The sequence below is a fragment of the Carex rostrata genome, chromosome 2, assembly GCF_964058835.1.
Source record: "Carex rostrata chromosome 2, lpCarRost1.2, whole genome shotgun sequence".
NCBI classification, from domain to species: domain Eukaryota; kingdom Viridiplantae; phylum Streptophyta; class Magnoliopsida; order Poales; family Cyperaceae; genus Carex; species Carex rostrata.
In genome coordinates, this window is record NC_135919.1 from 3,533,593 (window position 1) to 3,559,017 (window position 25,425).

A 25,425-nucleotide genomic window follows, 5' to 3' on the forward strand; every position below is an offset into this window, starting at 1 on the left:
ATCAGCATGGTAATGTTAATTTTCAAATGTGATGATGATGAAGTGACTTGACTATACAAATTAGCCTATGAACTTGTCAATTTATCTCAAATCCATGACATGGCTCTCAACCAGAGCCAATGGCACAACCCTAGGGAGACACCGATCATCCTGCAGCGGGGAATGAAGGAGGTGAATTCAAACCAAACCTTGGCTGCAGAAATTGCCGCTTTGAATCGCAAAATTAATCAAATGAGCGTAAATTCGGTAAACAATTTTTCTCCTCTTCCTTGTTCAATTTGTGGTAGTACCAATCATCTAGCAATTAACTGTGCTATAAGTGATGGGGGTAGTATTGATGAGGTTAATGCAATTAACCAAGGTAATTTTACACCAAATAACAATTCTTATTCCAATACTTACAACCCCGGTTGGAGAAATCATCCAAACTTTTCGTGGAGACAAAATGACCAAAATACCCAAGGTAACTCAAACTTTAATAGACCAAATCAAGGTTATGGTAACTAAGGGTATAGTTCTAATGCACAACCAAAATCCAATCTTGAATTGATGATGGAGGCATTCATGACAAGTCAAAACCAAAAGTTTGATGAATTGACCAAAAAGGTAAATATGTTGGCAACCCAAAGTAAAATGCTTGAAAACCAAGTTGCACAACAAGCATCTTCATCCTTCCGACAACAAGGCACACTACCGGGCAAGCCGGACATTAACCCTAGGGAGTACGCGAATGCAATAACCCTGAGGAACAGCACGGAATATCAAGGACCAAAGATGCTAGAGACACAACCGCCTTCGGCCCGCCTCAATGCAAACACACCGGCATCGGATCTATCTCAAGAACTGAGTAACTCCAACCCGGCCAAGGTAAAATCTATTGAAACTCCTAAGTATATTATTCCTCCACTCAGATTTGTACCATTTCCTCAAAGGTTAGTGAAGAATGAACTGGACCAACAAGAAATTTTGACCAAAAAGCAAACAATGGAGGAAAGTAAACATGTGCTATTAGATGAAAAATGTAGCGCAATCTTTTCTACCGATTTACCTCCTAAAATGAAAGATCCGGGTAGTTTCTCGATACCTTGCTCTATAGACACAACTAGGATTGAAAATGCAATGTGTGATTTAGGGGCAAGTGTCAGTCTCATGCCTAAATCGGTTTATGACAAACTTGAGTCAGGTAATTTAGAACCTACCAATATGACATTAACTCTTGCTGACGGGACGACACGATCTCCACTTGGTATCTTGAAAAATGTGGTTGTAAAAATTGGTAAGATTAGGATTCCTGCTGATTTTGTTGTCATTGAAACGGATGATTATTCGACCGTTCTCTTAGGTCGAGCTTTCTTAGCAACGGCAGGTGCAAACATCAAAGTCAAAGAGGGGGAGCTTTCTTTCTCCGTTAGGAAGAAGAAAGAAACATTTTATTTTCATAAGCCATTGATACCTCCTAACAAAAATTCAGTTTGCATGATAGAAATTTCACAGGTTAATAGAGAAATTGTGCAAAAGAAGTCGGTGGAAACATCTGAAACCGACAAATCTCGAGAAAATTGACACGAAACGGAGCAATGGGGAGGCTGTCCTCCCGATCCTCCACCTAAGCATTAAGGCGCACCACCACCACCTTTCGCCAATAGAGTAGTCCATGTTTCTCCCTATTTACTTTTGTTTATTTTTACGTATTGGGGACAATGCTTAATTTAAGCTTGGGGGATGGGAAGAAATTGTATCTTTGCATGCATGTTTTTCAAAAAATTTAGGATTTATAACCTTGATTTTTATTTGACCATGAATAGGATTTGTGATTTTAAACTTAATTGCTTGAAATTGCGAATTTGTCAAGATGTTTTACGAGGTTATGAAAAATAGAGTCTTGCATAATTGGACTTAATTGTTTGAAAATGCATAAAGTATAAAATCATGTTTAATTTTTTGTTTGAAAAAGTTGGCAAAAATAAAACCCTTGAAATTTTAACGAGTTTTTAGTAATACCCTTGGAATAATTTGAAATAACCACATAATTTGGCGAAAAACTTTGTGGAAATAAAGGTTTAAGAAATTAGAAATTTAGGGATTTAAATTTATTTTTTTTGAAAATGCAACTTGTTTGTGAAAAACAAATTTAGAAAGATCGGGATATCCATAGGTATGAATTAATGCCTAAGGATGTGTGTATTCATGATATTTTTCCAAAAATATTGAAAATTTTCAAGAAAGACTCTGTTTGCTTATGTTACGGCGACATGATGTACTTATAGCAATGAGTCATAGACACTTTGCTCCGCTAGTTTGCCCGATAAAGTGACCGGGTTTGCACTAACCATGTAGGTTCGTGTCATGGAAGGGTTGAACCAAGAGCATGCGAATGCACTTTTGAATTAAAACGGTTGGGTATGGATTAGCTACCTATAACTAGCCGGTTTTGTTCTAAGGATAAAGATTTATAGTGTCAACAAAAGAAAAATAAAATTTTGCATATATCAACACACGTAGTCCGCGACTTTCTAACCTAAGTTTGATTCAAGCTTGGGGGATTTTTAAAAAGAATTTTCGCAAATAAGAATGCATTTTTTGTAACAAATTTAGATATCCGAAGTTTACGAATTCTAAACCTTTAGGAAAATAAAAGTTAGAGTAATTGAATTGTGGGGTGAAGCATGATTAGCCAAGGGTTGCACTTTAAATTTGTACAAAATTTACGTTGAGATTTTTAAATTTTGGCAAGATCATAGTCCAAGTTTAGATATTGCTTGGGACAAGCAATGTTCAAGCTTGGGGGAATTTGATAAGCCGAAATTGTATCTATTGAAACCTAGGGTTTGTTATGTAAATTAAGCCAAGTTTTGATTAGATTAGGTTTAATTAGGTTAGAAATGTCCAAAAGTTCAAGTTACTGCCCTAGTTATGTTTATTTTACAGGTAATCAAGTGTTTGGAGCTTAACGAAGCAAAACGGGTGAGTTAGCAGGAAGATTGGAGCTTCTGCCAACATTCATTGCGGCCCGGAATGGATCCATTGCGGCCCGCAACCAAGCAAGCAAGCCAGAGCATTTCAGCACATCCATTGCGGCCCGTAGGATTCTTATTGCGACCCGCAAGGACCTTTATTGCGGTCCGCAAGGACCTTTATTGCGGCCCGCAATGACTCTTCAGTTTTTTTTTTCTGCGCAGTCTGTTAACTTCCTCCATTCATTGCGGCCCGCAATTAGGTCGGTTCAGAGCCCGAATTTGCTATTTTTGGTTGGTTATTTCTAGGTTTTTGAGTTGGGTATAAATAGGGACCTGTAGAACAGATTGAGTACGTTTGTTAGGCAGAATTTCTAGGATTAAACAAGGAAAAGCAAGGAAAAGCTAGAAGGGAGAAGAATGAAGAAGAGATCATTGATCAATCGGTTTTATTAATTTCTTTTCTTTGGAACTCTTTTATTCTTTTGAATTGATTTGTATCTTAACCATGACTGGCTAAGGGCTTTTCTAGGGTTGATTAGGGTTGTACTTGAAACTTTTGTTATGATTTAGTTGGTTTTATTTTATATATTCTTGTTCTTTGTTGTGATCTATTCTTTATTTTAATTGATTGTGAGGACTTAATCGAAATCACATGAAACCCTAGGATTTGGTATTTGCAATTGAGAAATTGAATATTAGGTCCAGACCATAAGGAATAGGGTATTTGATAGGCTAAGTACCGAGAGGTGATGCTTGTCTTATACGGGCTTTACCTAATAGTTTAGATAATTGTGCCAAGTACCGAGAGGTGAAAGATAGTTTTCTAGATTTATTGGGACAGTAAGAACTTAATGACTTTAGATTAGGGTAGCCAAGTACCGAGAGGTGACGTTTATTCTAATTTAAAGATGGTATTAATATAGAGATATCCCTTTGTACCTACAACACCCAACTGTGCCTTCATAACTAAAAGAACAAATTTAATAAACCAATTAGTCATAACACTAGTGGATAGGAACCCTAAGAAATCCTAATTTCCCATTCTTATTAAAAACCTAATTTTGCTTTAAAGACTTTAGTTTAATTCATTTTAATTGAAACCAAACCACTTGAACAAACACAAAACTTTTTTACTTTCTTTTACTAAATTAAATTGTTAGGTTAGAGTTAATATTCCAACTTGTCCCTATGGAGACGATTCCTAAGTACTACTTGACAAGGTTGTACACTTGCAACCGAATTGAGTATCAACTAGGATTTATTACTTGTGTAGTAAAAATCCACATCAATCCACAAATGCTTCAAACAAAATAATAGCAAATTATTGACACCTATGTGTCAATTTTCGTGCAATTTGAATAGATAATTCCATATGGCTTATGGGTTGTTGAATCTTAGACCGTTCAAAAGTGAAAATTTATTTGCAACTGGCATTCATGATGGATAATATACTTGTCTTTATGTTCTTTATCTTGGCAACTTGTTTTAAATACATATATTTTACTTGTCGACACAATCTTGTTGTTCTATTAATCTCAACAAAAGAAAATTATTTTATTAGATACCGTTCCTGGTTTAAGAATAATTGTTACTTTGCTGAGGAATTGGGAACTCTATCCTCTGCGGAGTTTTTCCGTGAGGAGCTTTTAATCTGGTATGTTCATTTCGGATCGGACGGACTGGATTAAGGGTTCACCAAATTTTGAGTTTTTTTAAAATTCGGACAAGATCTGATCTGGTCTGTCCGATTCGAAACGAACGGACCAGATTAAAAACTCCGCACGGAAAAACTCCGCAGAGGATACGTTCCCGAGGAATTGGTCACAAGAATAGTGTGAAATTTTCCATTACTTGTAAATACTCTATTTTGTAGGGGCACAGTTTAAAGTAGACTTGAGGGATAGAAAGGAAGAGGTGATGCAAATTATAGATGATGTGATAAACAGCATGTTATGTTCATAAGCGATAGATTTTAAAAAATAGGGTTTTGCAGTAAGCCATAGATTTTGAATATGAGTATTAATTGTTGATGTAAACATTACGGGTCTAACGAAATTTCTGGAGGATGCTTAGCTTTTTTGTTATGTTCTTAGAAGACATAGTCAGCTAGTAGTTGTAGGATGGTTGTAGAATAACAATCTTGTCATATGTATTTGATCATTTTTCTCTTATAAGAGGTTATATAGGGTTTGAATGTAGGCACAAATGAATGTGGAATGTGGTTCACTTCCCTCTATTGTTTTAGGTTCAGAATAGTAGACTGTTTAGACTAGATATTCTATTTTTGTACATTAGGAAATTCGGTAGTCATGTGAGCTCTCTGGTAAAGGCATTTGGGGTTATTTTGAGTCAATTGAAAGGAATCCAGAAGATATTGCACGTATGTTTTTGTTACAAGGAATATTATTTGTAGGGGATAGCTGGAAATTATGGTTACTTTAACACTGTAGAGGCGCAACTGAAATTTGAAATGCCTCTACATATAAAGATCAAATATATTGAATTTCAAAAACTAGACCTACCTTGAAACCGAAAAAATTGTCACTGTACAGTCTGAAAAACTCTTCTTTTAATGACAAAATCTTGAAGGACCAGCAGTCGTGATTCTGGTATGCACTATGCTGATCTTAATGCGATCGAACAAACTGCTGGTTGAATCAGGGTGCTCGTCTCTCACCCAATCACTACTCATGCCAAAATGTCAAAAAAACTTGTCTACTCCAATGATCTGCTTTACTGACCCCGATCAGACTGAATCAGTGGTACCCGGGTTCAAGATCCCTGAGCATGGCTCGAAGCATAACTGTCTGCTACTTGTTGTGGTACACATTGACTAGCTCAATTACAAATTCTAAGTTGCCCAGGTACCTACTGGTCGAATCAGTCACATGCTCAGTGCAAAACAGCTATCAGAAGTTAGTACTGAACTTGTGTGAAGCACGGGGTTGTGGGACACGACACGACACAAGCACACAGGGACTCATCATGTATTTGAATTTGAATAGGCATGATAAGGAGGAAAAAATTGAGAATTTAAAAAGAAAATTCAAGTTCAAAATCTGTTGCCTTAAACTTATTTTACTTCTTTTCCCAATATTTTTGGCATTTATCCAAATTTTTGGCAGATGTCAGAACAAGTTCTGTGAATATTTGATCTGGATTACAGAATATACCAGTAAGATTAACAGTGAACTTTTGTAATAGAGTATAAAATGATATGAAGATGCACTCAGAATAAGAGACTCTTTACATATAAAGATCAAATATATAGAATTTCAAAAACTAGACCTAACTTGAAACCGAAAAAAATGTCACAGTACAGTCTGGAAAACTCTTCAGAGAAAACACTTGGAGATAATTACAGTTGAAGGACCAACTGGTCTTATCAGACATGCTCAGTGCAAAACAGCTATCAGAAGTTACTACTGATAATGTTCCCTCACTGACCAGCCTGTAATGAATTAAACAAAACACGGCACGACATAAATCCTTGCACGTATCTGCTGATGGGTCTACATATAGTTTGATGCACTTGCGTGAAGCATGGGGTTGTGGGACACAGCACGACACAAGCACCCATTTTATTGAATAGGCATCATGAGGAAAAAAATTGAGAATTTCAAAAGAAAATTCAAGTTCAAAATCTTTTGCCTTAAAATTATTTTACTTTTTTCCCTATTCTTTTTTTTGGCATTTATCCACATTTTTTCAGTTTTATTACTATTTCTAACGATTACTTTTGAATTTAAAAATAAAAAACAATTTCAGGCACTGTTGTACTGCTATGTTTTCAGTTTGATGTACTTCCGTATTCTTACAAGTACTGTTGTGTCTGGTTTCCACAGTATTTGCAACAGCATAAACACAACACTTGTAACTCATAGAATGTTCTTGCGCGGCACGACTGACAAGCACTCGAGTGTCAGGCACAGCATAACACGTCCATAGCACACTACCAGGTGGAGGAGGGGATCTAAGGTAAGGGTTTGGTAAAAAGGAGAGAGAACTAACATATACTTGAGAACTTACCTAAAAATCATACTGAGAACTATATTATCTTCTGATATTTGATCAAAATCAAAATTAAAAATCATCCTTTTTACTATATCACAGTGACCCACATTATTGAAAAATAATGGCTATAATTTTGGTTCTATACTTTATACAATTTCTAAATATTCCTAGAGTTCTTCAAGGGGTATTAGTTTAGGAACACTAAACCAACAACATAATAGCAGAATTACATTTGAAGCAACACACACAAAAATTAACAGTATATGAAATGCCTACAAGTTCTACAACCTGTTTTATACAGTTTTTCTTTTTCAAGACAAATTGGAAACAAAAACCATAACTATTACAGAGAAAGCAACTCCAAATAATGACATCAAACCAGTATGGAATTTACACATCAATCTCAACTCAAATCAGTTCCATAATCAAACTCAACAAGAAAAGGGGAAAAAAGAAGCACAATCAATTCTCACTACAATATTAGCAGTTCTTAAATTTTCCAGCTAAATCACTCTTTGAAGCTGAAATTGATATAAAATCAAGAGGATAAATGCCGAGAAAGATCATACAGGAGGTAAATTTTCATCACGATTTGCGTTGGATGAGTTAACGACCGTCAATTGATGATCCATAGATTCATCGTTTACCTCGTCCTCTTCACCATCGCTAGCCGCGACATTGACGCACGAGAACCGATCTAAGGACGAGAAAAACGCGGAGGAAACACTCGCCCCGAGCCAGGTCGCGAACGAGTTTAACATCTGTCTGGGGAAGAAGATCGACGCTGCATCCATTGTTGAAATGTTCAAGATCGATGCTTTGTTGAAGGATCTAGGGTTAACCGGTTAAAAATCGATGCTTTGTCGAAGGAGCTAGGGTTTGAAAGGGGGGCAATGTCGAGAAGAAAAGAAACAGGTTAGATGCTGGCGATTGAAGAACGGTCGGTCAACGCGATTTGGAGCGTTTCGAAAGTTGACTCGATCAAGAGAAGGCAGTAAAACAAGAATTCATATCCTCTGAGGTAACAGAATATTTCTGTTTGGAATATGGCCGTTCGATTGGGATCAGGGCCAATCCGGTCCGAGATAGAACCCACGGATCCATTTTAATAGTCGTGCAGATTCTGGTTAGACGGTTCAGAATACATCTGTATGTATAAATAGGTAGGAATAGCGGTGACTCTGGTAAATATTTTAACAGAGTAATTTTGGCTTCATGCAGCACACAAATCACATGCAGTGTTGTTTTGATTCTATAGTATGTACGCTGCATGAAGCCAAAACTACTCTGTTAACAAAGAATGTCTTTGGCCGGGTTAAAGCTATTATTATTATTATTTTTTAGGGAAAATTAGATCATGCCACCCCAAAACTTCAAATTTAGAAATATGTGACCTCAAAATTTTGATTTTGTTAAATGCCACTCCAAATCTCACTTATTAATATCCATGCCACCATTACCAAATTATTATACATTTCTAATTAAAAATAAACAAAATTTGTTGTATTTTGAGTGGTATTTTCGTATATTCCACAAATACCCTCACCCTTTCATTTCTACACCCTTAATGGGTCGGATCCGAACAAAAGAAATGGTTAAACATTACCCTCACCCGTCGTTCTTTTCATTTGTGCATCCTCTCTTCGTCTCCTCTCTTCCCAGTCGGAAAGAAGTTGTTGTCGTCTGCCTCCTTGCCAAGTATGAGGTGCCTAGGTCCAGCTATGGTTTTTCTGGTGCAGTGGCAGATTATGAGTGGCGCTGCCATGACAAGATAACAAGGTAATCCAGAAAATTTCTATTGCATTGGGCAGTCGAGGTGCACAAGAGGTATATAGGAGTGTTGAAGTGGAGAGAGCTTGCAAGAGATGAGGTGATCTAAAAGAATGAAGTAGGAAGTGCTAGTTAGTGACATTTAGATCTTGTACCAATTCATGGATGCTAGTGTATTTATACTCGGGCGAGTATGGGTACCCCGGGTATACCCGGGACGGGTACGGGTACGTCTCGGGTACGAGTATACTCGGGTACAAGGGTATACGGGTACGGGTACGGCGGGTATAATTTTCAAAAACCATACCCTACCCGTCCTATACCCTTACCCGTGTACCCTTGACGGGTAAGGCGGGTACGGGTACGGGTTTTTTTTTTTTTTTTTTTGTTGGTTTTTTTTGGTTTTTTTTTTTCTGGTTTTTTTGTTGGTTTGGGGGGGGAAAATTCAGATTTTTTGAATTTTGAAATGGATGAATAGTACTCGGGTATACGGGTGCGGGTAGTCGGGTACGGGTAAACTCGGGTAGGGTATGGTCGGGTATTGGTCCAAAATAACGGGTCCGGTCCGGTTTTTGCCCGTACCCGCGTACCCGAGTACCCGACCCATACCCGGGCTCGGGCACGGGTACCCCGGGCGGCGGGTATACCCGACCCGGGTTTTTGCCAACCTCTAATGGATGCTGAAAACTGGAGCATAAGTGTTGTTTCTATGGTGAATTTTACTGAATCCAGTTCTGGGCATGCCTAACTATAGTGTATCATAGCAGCCATAGTTGTATATTGTAGTTCCCATGAGTATATTGTAGTTCTCAAATTGATGCAGTTTGCTCTAATGAACTGGTCTGCGTCGGAAGAAGAGTAATCGTCGAAGTGGAGAGGAGGGTTTTGGATCAAGGTTATTTTGGTAACTTCAATTATTATGTAAATTGTTAAATTAAAATTATACATTCATATTGTATTGGTGGCATGGATCTTAATAAGTGAGATTTGGAGTGGTATTTAACAAAATCAAAACTTTGGAGTGGCATATTTCTAAATTTGAAGTTTTGGGTGGCATGAATCTAATTTCCCTTATTTTTTTAATGTCATGCCTTCTAATATCTTGTTGTGTTGGGCTGGCAGCTATATATTTGTATTCATATCATATTACATATAATTTATTATACATGAAATAGGTGCGTCATGTATATAATTAATTTCTCCGAGATATGGAAAAAGTTTATATCCTTGCAAGGAAAAAATTACTATTAAGTTAATGTAAAATTTTGCAATATGAGTCGGTGTAAACGGATCCGAATTATCCGTTCCGAATCTGATTTATATCCGCTTGAGATGTGGATTCAGATAATCGAATTCAGATATTTTTCGAATTCGGATCCGAATATTTTCTGAATATATATAACCAGTGTTTTAATATTCGGTTCTTATTCGGTATTCAGAAACCCACCGAATATTGCATATACAGTATGCGGCCGAATATTCAGATTTTTATTCGGATTTATATATTCGGATTTTCAAATGAAAAATCATAGGCATTAACTCTAATAAATATAGATAAACATTACAAATAAACATAAATAAAACATAATACAAGTTAAAACAAGTTAACAACCCACAGTACAAATTATAAAACTACAAATAAGCATAAATAAAACATAAGTTCAAACTTAAATAAATAAAATTATAACTTATTCGGTTCTTATTCAGATTCTTATTCTCTATTCGGAAATATTCGGCCGAATAGATAATATGCGGAAAAATATATTCGGTCGAATATTCGAAACCGAATACTGAACTGAATACTCATTTCCTATTCGGTTTCCATCCGAATACGAATATTCGACCGAATAGACCGAATATTAAAACACTGTATATAACAGTCCCGGATTCGGTATATGAGTTGGAAACGGAGCGGATATCCAAACTATCCGAATAGAAACGGGTTTCGAAGCTATTTAATTAAATATACCCGAATCCACTTTATAATTAAAAAGCCCAAAAGGCCCAGGCATGTGACTGCTTTGAATTTGAAGAAATGACTCCACGTGATGGTATACATTGATTCCCCTGTTATATGAAGCATTCAATTTTTTTTTTGTGATTAAAAGCCCTTGGGCGTTAGCATTCAATTATACTTTGATTTCACTAGTGTGACTAAAGTGTACTCCCGGAGCATTACTTTTTTTCCATTTTTTTTTCTTTGTTTGCATTACTAAAAAAAAAAAAAAATATTATTTTGATTATACTACTTATATTACACTATATAGGTGGATTATTTGAGTGAACTATCCATTTTACTTAATATCCGATAATAATTCGTTTCGTATTCGTATTCGAACTGTATCTGTAAATTATCTACTCTGTATCCGTATCCGTTTAAGGCGGATTTGGTTTCAAATTTTGATATCCATTTACTATCCGTATCCGTATTCGTATCCGTTCACTAAAAGGCGGATACGAATTTGGTATCAGCATTATCCGCTCCGAATCCGCTCCGTTTACACCCCCTAAACATGACACTATAATAATTTCTATACGAAGTTTACAAGAAACATACTCAGGTAGCTTCTTGGTTTTATTTTTAATTTGAAAGGAAAAAAAATAATATTAGTAGGAAATTCAGTAAACAAAAATAATAACTAAATGGTTTCTTTGAAGCACAGAGTATTAAATACAACTTTTCTCTTGGGAAGTTACATAAATCTCTGTTTCAATCAAAGACCCATTTAATCTCAAGGACCTATTTGATAGCTGAAACTTTTCAATGAAATTGAAAAATACACATAGTTGCCACTCAGAATTCAGAAGTCAGAAACCCTATTTAACACTAGTTCAAAAACTGACATTCTGTGAGACCTTATTTCAACACTGGAGTTTGATATCTGGTAGTATAGGTACAGGTAAAATATTTACTGGTACACAACAGGACTGGAGTGATCCTGTATGACCAAAAATAAAAAAAGCTGATTCACAAAATAAGCAATAGGCAGTCAAATTAGATCCAAAACCAGTATACTATCATACTGGTAATGGCTATAAACCCTAGTAAACACAATAAATGATGGCTTTTGCTGAAAGAGAGAAGGGATAAGCATGTAAAACAGCTCTTATAAAAACTAACCTTTTATTTGGCTTCAGCCTAAGTAGTTGCATTCATTATTTCAATGGGATCATTACCACCAAACCTAATTGCACAAAAATCAATTACTATGAGATCTCATAGGAACAAAAATGAAAATGTGCTGACAAGAAAAAAAAATATATTTTAGACATCCACGTGAATAATTAACGAGCAAATTTAAATGCTAATACCCTGTTATTCCAATGGCAGCCATTTAATTTCATTGAGATTCACGCATGAAAAAGTGTCTTCGTTGCGATTCGCGCACGAAATAATATGAACGGCTGCAATTAGATTGAGTTACGGCTGCCTTAAAGTGACCCAAATTTTGATTTTAGATCCTGACCGTTCAATCCAATCCGGGCCAATCCGAGGTGGAATTCGGGCCAAAGCAGATCGAACGGTCTGGAGTTTATGTGGGTGATAGGCCTGTTATCATTTCTTATTTTTTTTATTAATTGGATTATATAATACAGATTAAAGATATCAAATAACTTATCTTTATAATTTTAATATATTGATGTATGTTATCTTTTCTATTTTTTGCCTTTAATTATTTATAAATATACATACATTAATCGTATAAATAAAAAAATTACAAATCGGCAGAATCTGACAAAAAAATAAAAACTTATATTAATTATCATAAATCATATTTTATATTGACAAACACGTTACTTTAATAAATATTTAATAAAAAACATTAAATAATTATGCCTATCTTTATCAGCTTTTGTACATTTTAATACTTTTCTATTATGCTCGTACTAACGTGACCTAACTAGTACAACATTGGTTGGTTCAATAAAAGAAAAAAAAAAGTTATTCTACTTATTAAAATATATGTTTCGGAGTATTTTATATATGATCTAGTTTTCAATAAAAGTATATCATGTATATTCTAAAGTCTCAGTTGGGTATATTATCAACTATATTATATGCAGTATTTTTTTTTTTATCAACTACGAGTAAATTTACATTAATTCAATCGTATTAGTTGTTTTAGTTTTGTATGTTTGCATCAAACCTATTTAAAAATAGCCTTTTCCTTTTATTTAGTACAAAAACAAATTATATTGAAAGATACCCGGTGTTTGTAATCCGGGAATCTCCTTCGATTCTAATTCACAGGGGCCCACCTGCAGTGGTAGCGTCGCGTGCCACGAGGACCAAAGAGATAATTCGTTAGTACAAAAACATATATATTATATTGAAAGAGATCCGGTGTTTGTGATCCGGGAATCTACTTCGATTCTAATTCACAGGGGCCCACCTGCAGTGGTAGCGTCGCGTGCCACGAGGACCAATGAGATAATATGTTAGTACAAAAACATAGTATATTGAAAGAGATTCGGTGTTTGTGATCCAGGAATCTCCTTCGACTCTAATTCACCGGGGCCTACCGGCAGTGATAGCGTCGCGTGGCACGAGGACCAAAGAGATAATTGGTTCACCACAGAAGCACGTCTCCGTCGTCTCGTTTCGTGCTCTCTTGGGCCACTTTCCGGTAACATGAGGAAATAGAAATCTTTAGATCTCCATTACTGCAAACTGGAGGAAACAGAAACTTCCACCAAACGAACTTATTTCCTTTTCCCCATCCCCTTTTCTCTCCCAAACGAAAATAGAAGCTCGATAAAGGCCCGATCTTTGATGGATTTCTAGCTTGGTTGATCGATACCAGGTACCTTCCATTTGGTCTCATGTCATTATCTTCCCAATTGTTATGTGTTTTTGTCAATTTGAATGCTACCTTCGTAAATTCCAGCTAATTAAGCATCAGGATATGTGGAACTGCACGATTTTGTGTAGGTAATGACGAGCTTGCCTGAGGGGGCTGTCGATTCCAAATTTCCTGACAGTTCCAGTTCAGCTTCAAATCAAATAGACAGCAATTCAAATCCTTCAAAGAACTCTCTTTTTTCGAGCATTTTCACATCTCCTTTCTCCATCTTCGAGTCAAATCCTAATTTCTTTTCAATTGAGAAGGAGACAAAACCAAGAACAAATGACTGGACTAAAACTATAAAGAGGATCATGACAAGTGGTGGTGCGATGAGGCGGTTACAGGAGCGTATCTTGGGAACAGGTCGGATCGACACATTAAGCCCCTCCAGTGAGATTTGGTTTCTTGGAGTTCGTTATAAGGTTGCAACAGAGGAATCCAGTTCGAGCAGTACTGGAGATGATGCTGATAACGGGTTTTCCGCCTTCTTGGAAGATTTCTCATCACGGATTTGGGTTACCTACAGAAGAGGTTGCTGTTACTATTTGTAGAAGGAAAGAATTAGCATTTTAGGGATGATGTGAATTGATCTATAATTTTTTTTTCTCTTTCCTTTCTTATTAGGTTTTGAAGCAATGGGTGAAGCACGGTACACAAGTGATGTGAACTGGGGTTGTATGATTAGAAGCAGTCAAATGCTTGTTGCTCAGGTAATGGCTATATTTGAAAGGGGTTAATTTGAGGGTCGGTTGGTAATACTGTTCTACCTAGGTCAAGTAACCCTGAGCTGTAAATTGCTCAGTTTAACTCCTTGCAGGGTTAAAAATCTTACCATCAATGGTTCTATTAACTCAAAGCCAACAAAGAGAAGTAAATCTGGTCAAATATTGTTTCGCAGCCTGTACTAATATTTTTACATACTGGATGTTATTTGCTTCGTTATACTTTACCATTACCAGACCTTCCAAAACAATACTGTGTAATCATGAGAAACAAACTCGGAAGATTGCTAGCACCAATTTAAATGAAACAACCTACTTATTGTGTCCATGAGGTCTCCAAAGCTGTGTTACACCAGTTTAATTGGCTACGGTGTCTAAGCAGGAACAATGATAAATCATGTTTGGCATATAAAACAGAGGTTGAATTAAAGAGTTATAAATGGGACTAAAACATGAAGAGTGAGCATATTTAGTTATTTCCACAAATTAAATGAATGGAAGGATACTCTTTAGATTTATGAATGCTTGAGGACCAATTTGGTTGAAAGCATCAGGAGTTTGCAGTTTGGTTATTCTGACAAAGTTCAAGGCTATGACATGAATTTTGTTTTTTTAAGGTCGTTTCTTAATTTTTTGTTACAAAAAGTATTCTTAAATTATTTGCAAATACTGTGCAGGCATTGATTTTTCACTATCTGGGAAGATCTTGGAGAAAGCCCACTGAAAAGGTAAATTAAAAAAAAAAAAAGGTTCAATTTCTATAATAAAATGAGGGCTTCGGGATTCCCTCTGAGTGAAAATTAAGAACAAAACTCACTTAGGGTTACCAGCCTCCTCAATTTCCAATGTAGGATTTTTATATGATGGTACCGTGTTGACATGCAGCCATACAATCAAGACTATATCAAGGTTCTGCACCAATTCGGTGACTCTGAGTCATGCGTCCTCTCAATTCACAACCTTGTTCAAGCTGGGAAGGACTATGGTTTAGTGGCAGGCTCATGGGTGGGTCCCTATGCCATGTGTCGGGCATGGGAAACCCTAGCCAGGGAGAATAACGAGAAAGGAAAGGAGAGTCTGCCATTTGCTGTTTATGTGGTTTCAGGAGATGGCGATGGAGAAAGAGGTGGGGCCCCGGTTTTGTGCAGAGATGTGGCATCTAGACTCTCTGCTGAGTTTAGTAAAGGTGGCCCGACATGGGCCCCAATTCTCTTGTTGGTTCCTCTTGTTCTTGGCCTTGACAAAGTTAATCCCAGGTATGCTGAAAAAAAAGGGTCATGTAATTCCAATTCGGAATTTTTGCATTCATTTATTTGTTTTACTCTTCGAATGGAATCATGGATGCCAGATGTAGTTAAAAATGGTGCAAGTATAATATCCAAAAACTTATTATTGGCAGAGTTGCAGTGCGACCATAATTTGTCTAATATGTAAAGTTATGCTATTAAGAGATATAGGGGGGTTAATTCCAAATTGTTGAATTTTTAGTGGCCCGGTGAAAAAGCCCCAAAAAAAAGTTATCAATAGTTTCAATATAACTTATCAACTGTGTAAATGTTCTATGAATCTTGCCTTGCTTCTTGTAATATGTAGCATTTTTTTTAGGTATATACCACTGCTTAAAGAAACGCTCATGTTTCCTCAGAGCTTGGGTATTTTAGGGGGTAAACCTGGAGCATCTACCTACATTGTTGGTGTACAAGACGAGAAAGCATTATACCTTGATCCACATGAAGTCCAGCCGGTACTTATTAAACTGACTACAACATTGCAGAAATAATCTGTGTAGTGTTTATTTATGGGCCTTGACATCTCTATTTATAAACTTTAACTAATCCCAAAGCCAAGATTCATTCTTGCTACTTCTATTTTCATGAATTTGAACAAAATTTAGAGAAGACTTTGGATATCATGATTTGATCCATGACCGTACATAATCAAAAGGGTGGAGTTTTTGTCCAAAGGACTTTGGACTAAGTCCCATCCAAAGTCAGTCTTAAACTGTCTGATTTGATTTAAAATTTGCATCAATGGTTTAGATTTACGGGTTCATTTAAATTTATTAAGTTTTAAAAATGTTTGCACAAATTTTAACGCAAATCAGACGGTTAGGTCCAGCATTGGCTGAGATTTTGTCCAAATCCATTTCGACAAAATCCAAATACAGTAGATAATCATAGATTTACTCTTGACTAAATTTTTGGTTAATAGTATGCAGTGACAATATTTTGACAGGCAGTTGATATTGAAAGTGACAATTTGGAGGCTGATACCACTTCATACCATTGCAGGTACAGAGCTAAAAGTGCCATATAATAGTTATTTATAGTCAAGATGATCTAATATATATATTTTTTTAATTCAACTCATACAAAAATACATTTTTTTTAATCTGATAGCACTGTGCGGCATATACCACTTGACCAGATAGATCCTTCACTGGCTATTGGCTTCTACTGCCGTGATAAAGGTTTACTTATATAGTTATATTCAATGAAAACTATCTATAACCATTTATAATATTGTATGCAAAGATTTCATGTATAATCTTGAAATTGAGAAATTTTGCATAGAAGCCCACAAAACATAAGGATCCACTATAGCCCTTGTGATTTTTTTTTTATTTCTAAAGATGCGCAGACTACTTTTGCGCTCTCATATCTGTGCTGGAGGGAGGGGTCTAGTTTTGATTTTCTTTTTTCCTCTCCATCTTAAGAAATTGGGAGCGGTAAGGGTATGCATGAAAATTTGAAAAGTTTCCAGGGGTATGTATGGAATTGTGTCTTCTGCTAAGTCAATTCTAGAATATCCTTATGAATATTTTTATGATATTTTTTGCTCCTGCAGATGACTTTGATGATTTATGCTCTCGGTCATCAGAGCTTGGAGAGAGAGCAAATGGAGCACCTCTATTTACTGTCACCGACAGTTTTGGTGCCCCTACTAGCAATAGATTTGGTGACACGTTTAATTTGGAGCATTACAGCGAGTGCAGCCATGCCGGTGAAGACGAGTGGCAACTCCTCTGATATCATATCACTGTAGACTAAAATTGTCACTTCTGTTGCTTTTACTTTTCCTCCAGTTCAACAATGTAACTTCATGACCTCTCGTTTACTGTGCCGTAATGTGAATATCAGCACGCTGCTGTGATTTCACGATTTGAATTGAACGGAGGGTGTAAAAAAAGAAAGGAAATTTCTGTTGAAGCAAAGGTTTGACAGATCCAGCAAAGGTTTGACAGATCCTCATAGGCATGTATTCTGTGAAGATAATTATTTGTCATCTGCCCTTTCGTTTTATTCTTTATTTGGGTTTGAATTAGCTTTGGTTGCTTTCGCAGGAAAGGTGTTGTGTGTGTGTGTAAAAAGAAAGCTTGTTATTTGATTAATAAACCTAACTGTACACAAAAGTTGTTCCATGATGTCTGTTGTCTGCATTTATTCTGTGGATTTATTTATGAGTGAGGCTATGGTGATATGCATATTACGGATCGACTCATGTTATGGATTCATATCTCTATTTTTAAAGTTCAAATAGTCAATCTGACAGTTAAACGAGATTTCCATATAAAAATGTAGTTGGAGAGTAAATTTTACATTTTTTAGAACTTTTTTGCTATTTTTTGTGATAGGTAGAAAATCACTGTTTTTGGATGGTGCAGAATTTTCTAATGTAGTGATTTTTTTTACCTATCTAAAAAACTTGTACAATATAATTCTAAAAAATGTAAATTTTTGTAAGCAAGTACATTTTCACTGTTTTTGGCTGTCTGAATTTAAAAAATGAAAATATGAGTCATCAAAATTTTCCTACTAAAGATAGCATACTACCTACAAGCATGACAGCATGAAGTGCATGCTAAGCAAGGAAGAAATTTTAAAGATCCAAAGCTAAAAATTTTGATTGCTAAAGTACATGTTTTAGCATCCAATGCAAATTCAAATTGAAAGAAAAGAATCAAACGCCGTTGCAAAAGGAGCTTGTCCCTTTTTCTCAATCTCCTCTACTAATTCTGTTGAACTACATTTTTTCCTTTACAACCCTCACTCTTTCTTCTTTAGAGAGGTCTAACTACCATGCTTGCACTTTCTTCACTACTCTCACTCTTTCTTCTCTTCATCCCTCGAGGTACATTATTTTCTATGCATGTTCTTGTTTGTCAAGTTCACCGGTTGTACCAAATGATGAGCAAATTTCGGTGCCAGCAAACGACCTTTACCTATTGTTTTGCTTTGTTTATATTTCAGTTACTGAAGGAGCTGGCATTGGAATCAACTATGGGAAGAGAGCAACAAATCTTCCTTCTCCATTCCAAGTGGCTCAATTTCTTTCTCAAAACACAATAATTGATCGTGTTAAGATCTTTGATAGCGATCCCACAACCATACAAGCGTTCGCCGATACCGGGCTTTCAATAGATATCACCATTTCTAACGACCAAATTCCACACCTAACCAAAGTATCCTTCGCTCAGCATTGGGTTCGAACCAACATTATCCCCTATGCTTCACGCACTAACATTTCTAGAATTTTAGTTGGCAATGAAGCGATCTCTACTGCTAATAAATCTCTAGTTCTCGGTCTCATGCCAGCCATGCAAAACCTTCACAAAGCACTTGTTAGTGTTTCACTTCAACACAAAATCAAGGTCTCAACTGCGCACTCACTTGCCATTCTTTCAACCTCAGTTCCCCCATCTGCGGGAAAATTCAAAGATGGGTATGATACTGCGGTTATAAAGCCATTGCTTAGTTTCTTGAATGCAACGGGCTCTCCTTTCATGGTGAATGCATATCCTTTCTTTGGTTTCGGTGTAGATACACTAGACTACGCCTTGTTTAGGTTGAATAATGGTGTGGTTGACAATAAAACCAGGCTAGTTTACGCAAACATGTTGGATGCACAGATAGACGCGGTACACTCGGCAATAAAACGGTTAAATTTTACTGACATTGATATAGTAATTGCCCAAACCGGGTGGCCATCGGCTGGGGGAGAATCAGAGCTTGGTGTGACAAAGGATTTTGCATGGAATTATAATAAGAACCTTATTCGTCATGTTATCTCTGGAATTGGCACGCCACTCATGAGTAACCGCACATTTGAAACGTACATTTTTGAATTGTTCAATGAGGATCTTAAGCCCGGGCCCGCATCAGAGAGAAACTTCGGGCTGTTTCATGCTGACCTCACACCAGTCTATGACATTGGAATTCTCAAAACAGAGGTTAGTTCAAACAATTTTGTTAATAATAATGATCATTTAGTAAGTTTAATTAACATGTTCATACAAAAAAATTGTAGAATTAGTCCAGGCATCAAGTATTATTAATTATTTTTGTAGCTTGTTTTATTCTATAAATGATATGAAAATTATGATTCATAACATATTCCAATCACTTAAAAAGGTTTCTAATTTCTGCATATTTTGTTGTTCTTTTGTTAGGTAACTCCACCAGAAAAAACAACAGTTGCCAATTCAACAAATCCGAACTCAGCTGATGTGAAGCAATGGTGCATTCCAAAACTGAATGCCGATAGAACAATGTTACAAGAAAACATAAACTTTGCATGCACCCAAGTTGACTGCCACCCAATACAACCGGGCGGGTTTTGCTTCAACCCGGACACAATTCATTCGCATGCGGCATACGCCATGAATGAATACTTCCGATTCTACGGAAAGAATTCGTTCGACTGCTACTTTGGTGGGACTGGACTTATATCCACTGCTGATCCAAGTAAGAATGTGTTTGAATTTTCATTATAACAGAATTGTTCAGACAATTACATATTTTCCGGTTTTTGCTATAACAGAATTATTCAGAAACTTATATCTTTCTTTTTTGGTAGGTTATGGAAGCTGCAAATTCAACTCTTAGATGGAAATTGATACTACTCTTTGTATGCCCATATATTTTGTATGTTATAGCAGAAATGTATGTTAGTGTTTTAAGCATTTTATAGTTTTCTTTTCCTTTTTCTTTTGTAAAATAAATGGGACTCAGTCACCAAATTTCGTACTGTCGGTGGCAATAGTTAATTATGTGTTTGTAATAATCATACTATTTGGGTTCATAAAGTTTGTGTAAAAATTGTGTAAAGAAATTTCAGAGGATAATTCGTATAGAATATTGGCTATAAAAATTATGAGATTTAATGGTGCCATTTAATATTTATCATGCAACTTAAAATTTTAATAATTATGATTTTTTATTCATAACTAAATAATAATCAAATTATATAAAATTTTGATGGTAAGCTATATATCTAAACTTATTAAAAAATATATATATACTAATTAAATAAATTTAAATTATATCATTAAAAGTATCAAAATAAGTCATTATATCTTTCCTAAATATAGGGCTACTAAGAAAACTCGTAGTTTGTGATTCGATTGACTTCGATTCGAAAAAAATTCGCAATTAACTTTTTTGATTGAAGTTTGTTCTGAAACAAATCAAACCAGTTCGGTTCGAATCTTATTCAAACTCAAACTGGGTATAGTTCGTTTGAAATTGGTTCGCGAACTATTTAGGTTCGAATCTCAAATTAACATGTATCATTCAAATTAGAGCAACGCCAATCGTTCAGTGCAAAATCAAGGTTTCATTTCAAATAGGTACCTGATATGATTAGATAAGTTCCAATGCAATGCTTAGTTTGAGCTAATCAATTTTCAAAAAATAACTAAGGGCTTTAGGGTTACCAAAAAAGCTCGTAGTTTGTGATTCGATTGACTTCAATCCAGAAAAAAAAAAATCACAATTAACTTGTTCAATTGAAGCTGGTTCTAAAACAAATCAAACCAATTCAGTCCAAATCTTATTCAAACTCAAACTAGAGTTAATTTGATTTGGTTTGATTGGTTTGCAGCCCTACCTAAAAATCACAAATTGTGATTTCTTGGCACAAATAAATCTGACAGTAGAATAATGGGTTCCATTTCGAAAGCCCAATAAGGCCCATTAACCCTTTCTTCCTCGGCGAGTTACCTCCTGCTAAACCTTTCCTCTTTCTTCCCCACTCCTCTCGCTCTTCATTTGAATGATCTCACAACCTAATGTCCCAATCTAGTTTTATTTGAATAAGGGAAGCATCTTTACCAAAACCATGGGTGATTGGCAAGAGCTTGGCCAGGCTGTCTTCGTAGGTCTCATCTTCTCCTTCCTCGTTGCCAAGCTCATCTCCGTCGCCATCTCCTTCAAGGAGAGCAACCTCAAGCTCACCCGTTCCGTGCCGGATCCAGAACCTGTATCCGAACCTCAACCCGAACCTGAAACAGAGATCTCTATAGAAGAAACCCCGATTGATACAACTTCTGTTAGAGAAAACATCGGTACCAGTATCGTAGATAGCGACACTGATACTGACAGTTGGGAAGGGATAGAAGGTACTGAACTTGATGAAGAGTTTAGTGCTGCGTCAGCTTTTGTTGCCACCATGGCCGCCACTTCAGATTCAGCTAGGGTTTCCAGTGAGTTGCAATTGAAGCTTTATGGTTTGTATAAGATTGCCACAGAAGGTCCCTGCACAGCACCTCAGCCATCAGCTCTAAATTTCACAGCTCGTGCCAAGTGGTAGGTTAGAGAAGCTCTAATTTGACCTTGATTTTTCTTGTTGGTTCAATAGTTCACCCAATTATAATAATCTTGTTGAAGTTATGAACTTGCAACTGAACTTACAATAATAATCTGATGTTTAGTTTATATACTTTTCTTCTATTTTGATTTGGTTTGATTTTGTACTTCCGGACTTGTTATTTAGTGTTCTATTTATTTCATTGGAAGAAATTTCACCTTACAAAATCAGAAAGAGGAGAGCATTCTTGAAGTAATATTTATAAAACTGTTTTAACTCCTGCAAGGAATGCGTGGCAGAGATTGGGTGCAATGCCAACTGAAGAAGCCATGCAAAATTACATTAATATTGTCGATGAGGTTTTCCCATCTTGGGCTAGCGGTTCTCCCAAGGTAACTTCCAATCAGAGTCAATTGACCCCCATTCATTTTCAAAAGGATTTTCTATATAGTTTAGAGTAAAATGCTATGGGTACTGTAAAATTGACCCCCATAGCTTGAAAATCTGGCCCCGTATCAGCTAGTGTGACTCTTTATTTTGAAAAATGCTATAGTGTGACCCCCATAGCTTGAAAATCAGAGTCAATTGCCTCAAATCTGGCTCCGTATCAACTTTCTCATTTAAATTTGTATCAGCTAAATAATTAGCTTGATGGTTTGGAGGCTATAAGTAGTTGCTTTAGTGTGACCCTTTTTCTGGCGGTAAAAATGTATCCTCTTTTGCCCTCCACTGAAAACAACATGAAAATTTGAGGCATCTACAATTTCTTTTGGTGGGAAATTGGAACTTTCCTCAGTTGCTGAAAAATAATACTGATTTCCTCAGGTGGGATCAAATAGCCAATTGCATTATGAAGTTTAGAAATGGAATTGTAATATAAAGTTCTTATGAATGGTTTTTTTTTTTTTTTTTTTAACTTGTTATATGTATTCAATGACAATAGAAGAAAAAGAAGAGTGATGAGGATGTCGGCACTTCTAGCTCCATGGCAAAAGGGCCGATGGGCCCAGTGTTCAGCAGTTTCATTGAAGAAGAAGAAGAAGAAAATTCCAACACTAACATGTATAGTTCCTTTTTTGTGAAGTTCACTCAGAAATTGTATTTGTAGAGATAAAAATTGGGATAAGGAGATGATGGTTTATTTGATTATTATATGAATATTAGTGAGGCTATGCTAATATGCAACGCGCATATTGGTCCATACTATGGATTAATATCCCCATTTTCAAATTCTAATTGGTCGATGTCCATATAAAAATGTACTTGTAGACTAAATTTTACATTTTTTAGAATTTTTTCACTATTTTTCTATATCGGTAGAAAATCACTACTTTTGAATGGTCTAGAATCTTTAGATCAAGTGATTTTTTTACCTACCTAAAAAAATAGTAAAAAAATTCTAAAAAATGTAAAATTTGATTTACAAGTGTATTTTCATATAAAGATTATGTTGAACGGTTCAGATCGACTGAGATATCAATCCATAGTACGGACCAATATGCGCTTTGCATAGTACCATAGCCTCACTCTATTCATATATTCATATTTTGCCTAAAGCTTTCACTTTGGTTATGAGTAAGTACGTGAACTTCAAAGGAAAAAAGATATATCATGCCATTTTTTTCATATATTTTGTCTCCAGTAGTTTGGATGCAATACACATCGCTGCACGAGAAGGGACAAGAGATGATTTACTCAAGCAGTTGGATAGTGGAGTTTCAGTGAACCTGAAAGGTTTGCTTCTTTTTGTTTTTTAAATATTACTGAATTATGGGCTTCATCAGCTATGTAACATTCTTTGTGCTTAACCAGACAATCTAAATTTCAATCGAAAAATGAAACGCACTTACATTGTTTTGTAATTTTATTGGGTTTCAGAGGGAGAAGGAAGGACTCCTTTGCATTGGGCAGTTGATCGTGGCCACCTTGACATTGTCAAGGAACTTCTTAAAACACATGCTGATGTCAATGCTAAGGTACTTGGATCTGAATTTCATTTAATTTTGGATGTGGTTACTAGGGAATTATATTTTCAAGACTGGTAATAGGTACCGTGCAGTACGTACCTGTCATTTAAATGATCACTGCAGGATCTGTTAGCCCATTTAGGTCTTTTGTTGTGATGTTATCTGCCAGATATAACTGCTATGTGTTGATCCAAATTGTTATTATAGCTTTTTATTTATTATTATTTTTTTAATTTTATGTACCTGCTTGGACATCCAGATTACTCCAAGAAATAAAAAACCCATGAGCTGTACCATAATGTACCAGTTTGGTTAGAGTTAGGACCTGTGACAAGAATATACATACTGCAGTTGTAATCTTCGATTAGTAGGGTTTTTGATGTTCATGTTTTTCTTTCTTTCTTTTTTTCTATTTAGCTCTTCTTTCATTTTGATTTACATTTTAAATTGAGCAAGGGAACTAATATCATCATGTCCAGATTAAAATGGACCAAGTAAAATTTACTTATTCTTTTCTGAAATAGTATGCAATCACAGACCTAGAATTTTTCCGAGCCTCAAAAATCTTCTACTTCAGATCCCGAAAACAATTGAAAAGTCACTGACCCAAATCAAATCAACAAGCTCTTAATGTTTGGCCTGAACGCGGCTCAACTGGAATGTACTGTGTTTGTTATTTGACCTGATTATTTTAAAAATTACAACATATTTTTCTTGATATGGCAGGATAATGAGGGACAAACACCATTGCACTATGCGGTTGTTTGTGACAGGGAAACAATATCTGAGTTGTTAGTCAAGCATGGTGCCAATCCTCAAATTACTGACAATGACGGAAACTCTCCTGTCGATCTGTGTGATTCAAAGTGGCCTTTCATGATCACTGAATAAGCTTTTGGAGTTCTTTTATGGCTTTTTAAGTACATCTCTGTCTTCCTGAAGCTCATCACTTTCTTTTTTGTGTTTTTGCTTTAGTTTTTCTCTCTTTTTCTATTGAAATAGGTATGTTTTGTCTCTTCTTGTATAATTGGAAATTACTTAAAATGTCATATGGGAAAGTTTGCATTATAGTTCTATCAATCACTGAGAACTAGTGGGTCCTCAGATTGCTGTTGGTTGTTTTCTATCAACATCAATGGGGACCCAAAAATTCTATAGCTACCATTTATTGAAAAGAAAAGTGGTCATTGTTGAAGCTGTTTTCGAAGTACCCATTGGGGTGTTCAAACGGTCGGTTTTCAAAAATAGAACCAAATCGATTAAGAATTGAATTGAACAAACCGAAATAAATTTCGGTAAACTATTGGCACCATTATTAATGAAAAGAATATATTGTTATACACAACAATTGAATTTTGGTTTTGGTTTGATTCAATTGAAACCTTATAACACCAATCAAATTAGGATCGAACCAATATAAACTGGTCAGTTTAGTTTAGTCGATTTTGAGAAGTTTAAACCAAATTTGATCTATTTAAACTGAAATAATTCAAATTTCAACCGAATTGATCCATTTAAACCGAACCGTTTGGACACCCCGAACTACCCCAATAAAGCAAAT

General features: G+C 35.8%; 3 protein-coding genes and 1 long non-coding RNA gene across 7 annotated transcripts; 3 read left to right on the forward strand and 1 right to left on the reverse strand.

Annotated features, from left to right (window-relative positions):
* Positions 1-4,855, reverse strand: LOC144569322 (uncharacterized). The gene is made up of 3 exons (XR_013516042.1): positions 4,763-4,855; positions 4,386-4,553; positions 1-51 (listed from the first exon to the last, which is right to left on the reverse strand). It is a non-coding gene; the product is annotated as an uncharacterized LOC144569322 (long non-coding RNA).
* An 8,546-nt stretch (positions 4,856-13,401) lies between these two features.
* LOC144569429 (cysteine protease ATG4B-like) lies at positions 13,402-17,753 on the forward strand. Of its 3 annotated transcripts, none has more exons than XM_078319780.1 (9): positions 13,402-13,546; positions 13,675-14,119; positions 14,213-14,298; positions 14,988-15,038; positions 15,196-15,566; positions 15,916-16,054; positions 16,546-16,601; positions 16,710-16,780; positions 17,158-17,753. In XM_078319780.1, exons 2-9 carry the CDS (start codon positions 13,678-13,680, stop codon positions 17,337-17,339), a joined length of 1,398 nt encoding a protein of 465 aa, XP_078175906.1. In that variant the 5' UTR covers positions 13,402-13,546; positions 13,675-13,677; the 3' UTR covers positions 17,340-17,753. The 3 variants fall into 3 exon arrangements, with proteins under 3 accessions (XP_078175906.1, XP_078175914.1, XP_078175922.1); XM_078319796.1 differs by having other exon boundaries at positions 13,407-13,546; positions 13,631-14,119; XM_078319788.1 differs by having other exon boundaries at positions 13,406-14,119.
* A 548-nt stretch (positions 17,754-18,301) lies between these two features.
* Positions 18,302-20,408, forward strand: LOC144548875 (glucan endo-1,3-beta-glucosidase-like). Its single transcript, XM_078297588.1, has 4 exons — positions 18,302-18,441; positions 18,561-19,540; positions 19,760-20,054; positions 20,167-20,408. Exons 1-4 carry the CDS (start codon positions 18,390-18,392, stop codon positions 20,193-20,195), a joined length of 1,356 nt encoding a protein of 451 aa, XP_078153714.1. The 5' UTR covers positions 18,302-18,389; the 3' UTR covers positions 20,196-20,408.
* An 887-nt stretch (positions 20,409-21,295) lies between these two features.
* LOC144569449 (acyl-CoA-binding domain-containing protein 4-like) lies at positions 21,296-24,938 on the forward strand. 2 transcript variants are annotated; one of them, XM_078319806.1, is made up of 6 exons: positions 21,296-21,896; positions 22,184-22,289; positions 22,841-22,959; positions 23,540-23,631; positions 23,776-23,873; positions 24,591-24,938. In XM_078319806.1, the coding sequence occupies exons 1-6, from the start codon at positions 21,430-21,432 to the stop codon at positions 24,753-24,755; spliced, it is 1,047 nt and encodes a 348-aa protein (XP_078175932.1). In that variant the 5' UTR covers positions 21,296-21,429; the 3' UTR covers positions 24,756-24,938. The 2 variants fall into 2 exon arrangements, with proteins under 2 accessions (XP_078175932.1, XP_078175941.1); XM_078319815.1 differs by having other exon boundaries at positions 21,297-21,896; positions 23,543-23,631.
* The last annotated feature ends 487 nt before the right edge of the window (positions 24,939-25,425 follow it).

Excerpts from the sequence above, each read along its gene's own strand:
- LOC144569449 (XM_078319806.1), top strand. The coding sequence starts at position 21,430 with ATGGGTGATTGGCAAGAGCTTGGCCAGGCTGTCTTCGTAGGTCTCATC. Across the intron at positions 22,290-22,840 it reads GGGCTAGCGGTTCTCCCAAG|AAGAAAAAGAAGAGTGATGA; the intron begins GTAACTTCCAAT and ends CAATGACAATAG. Across the intron at positions 23,874-24,590 it reads ATGCTGATGTCAATGCTAAG|GATAATGAGGGACAAACACC; the intron begins GTACTTGGATCT and ends TTGATATGGCAG.
- LOC144548875 (XM_078297588.1), top strand. The coding sequence starts at position 18,390 with ATGCTTGCACTTTCTTCACTACTCTCACTCTTTCTTCTCTTCATCCCT. Across the intron at positions 18,442-18,560 it reads TCTTCTCTTCATCCCTCGAG|TTACTGAAGGAGCTGGCATT; the intron begins GTACATTATTTT and ends TTTATATTTCAG. Across the intron at positions 19,541-19,759 it reads TTGGAATTCTCAAAACAGAG|GTAACTCCACCAGAAAAAAC; the intron begins GTTAGTTCAAAC and ends TTCTTTTGTTAG.
- LOC144569429 (XM_078319780.1), top strand. The coding sequence starts at position 13,678 with ATGACGAGCTTGCCTGAGGGGGCTGTCGATTCCAAATTTCCTGACAGT. Across the intron at positions 14,120-14,212 it reads TTGGGTTACCTACAGAAGAG|GTTTTGAAGCAATGGGTGAA; the intron begins GTTGCTGTTACT and ends CTTTCTTATTAG. Across the intron at positions 14,299-14,987 it reads GTCAAATGCTTGTTGCTCAG|GCATTGATTTTTCACTATCT; the intron begins GTAATGGCTATA and ends AATACTGTGCAG.